At 27.4% G+C, this 508-nt stretch overlaps 1 protein-coding gene across 1 annotated transcript in view; it reads left to right on the top strand.

Annotated features, from left to right (window-relative positions):
• The window catches only part of LOC107638830 (peroxidase 15), a 4260-nt gene that overhangs the window by 2416 nt on the left and 1336 nt on the right, over positions 1–508 (top strand). Inside the window, exon 3 of the mRNA XM_016342227.2 lies at positions 101–266. Within this exon, the coding sequence (XP_016197713.1) occupies positions 101–266 (166 nt within the window). The remainder of the gene's footprint in view (positions 1–100; positions 267–508) is intronic.

Below are 508 nucleotides of genomic sequence, written 5' to 3' on the forward strand. Positions count from 1 at the left end.
TGTTGACAAATTAAATTCTTAATTTTTAATTAAATGTTGACTAATTATTTGCTTTAATTTGTAGAGTTTATCAAATAATTTATTTTGTGATGCATGGCAGGCGAATGGTCCTAGCTGGCAGGTTCCATTAGGAAGAAGGGACAGTTTAACAGCAAACCAAACACTTGCTAATCAAAATCTTCCAGCTGCCAACTTCAATCTCACTCTACTTATATCTAGATTTGCTAATCAAAATCTCAACATTACCGACCTTGTTGCACTCTCAGGTATATATCATAGTAACCTTCAGTTCTCAAGAGGTTTCAATTTTTTGATAAAATGATTTTTAAAAGAAAGAAATATATTTTGTCTTTTTAAGATGATCTTAATTTGATAAAATGCATTAGATATTGTGAAACATATTCCAAGAAGAATTTTAAAGATTAGATTTCGATGTGATTTTAAACTCTGTATTTTTTAAATTTCGTAATTTTACAATAAGTAATTTCTTTTACATAAAAAAATATTC

This window comes from Arachis ipaensis, chromosome B04 (assembly GCF_000816755.2).
Source record: "Arachis ipaensis cultivar K30076 chromosome B04, Araip1.1, whole genome shotgun sequence".
NCBI classification, from domain to species: domain Eukaryota; kingdom Viridiplantae; phylum Streptophyta; class Magnoliopsida; order Fabales; family Fabaceae; genus Arachis; species Arachis ipaensis.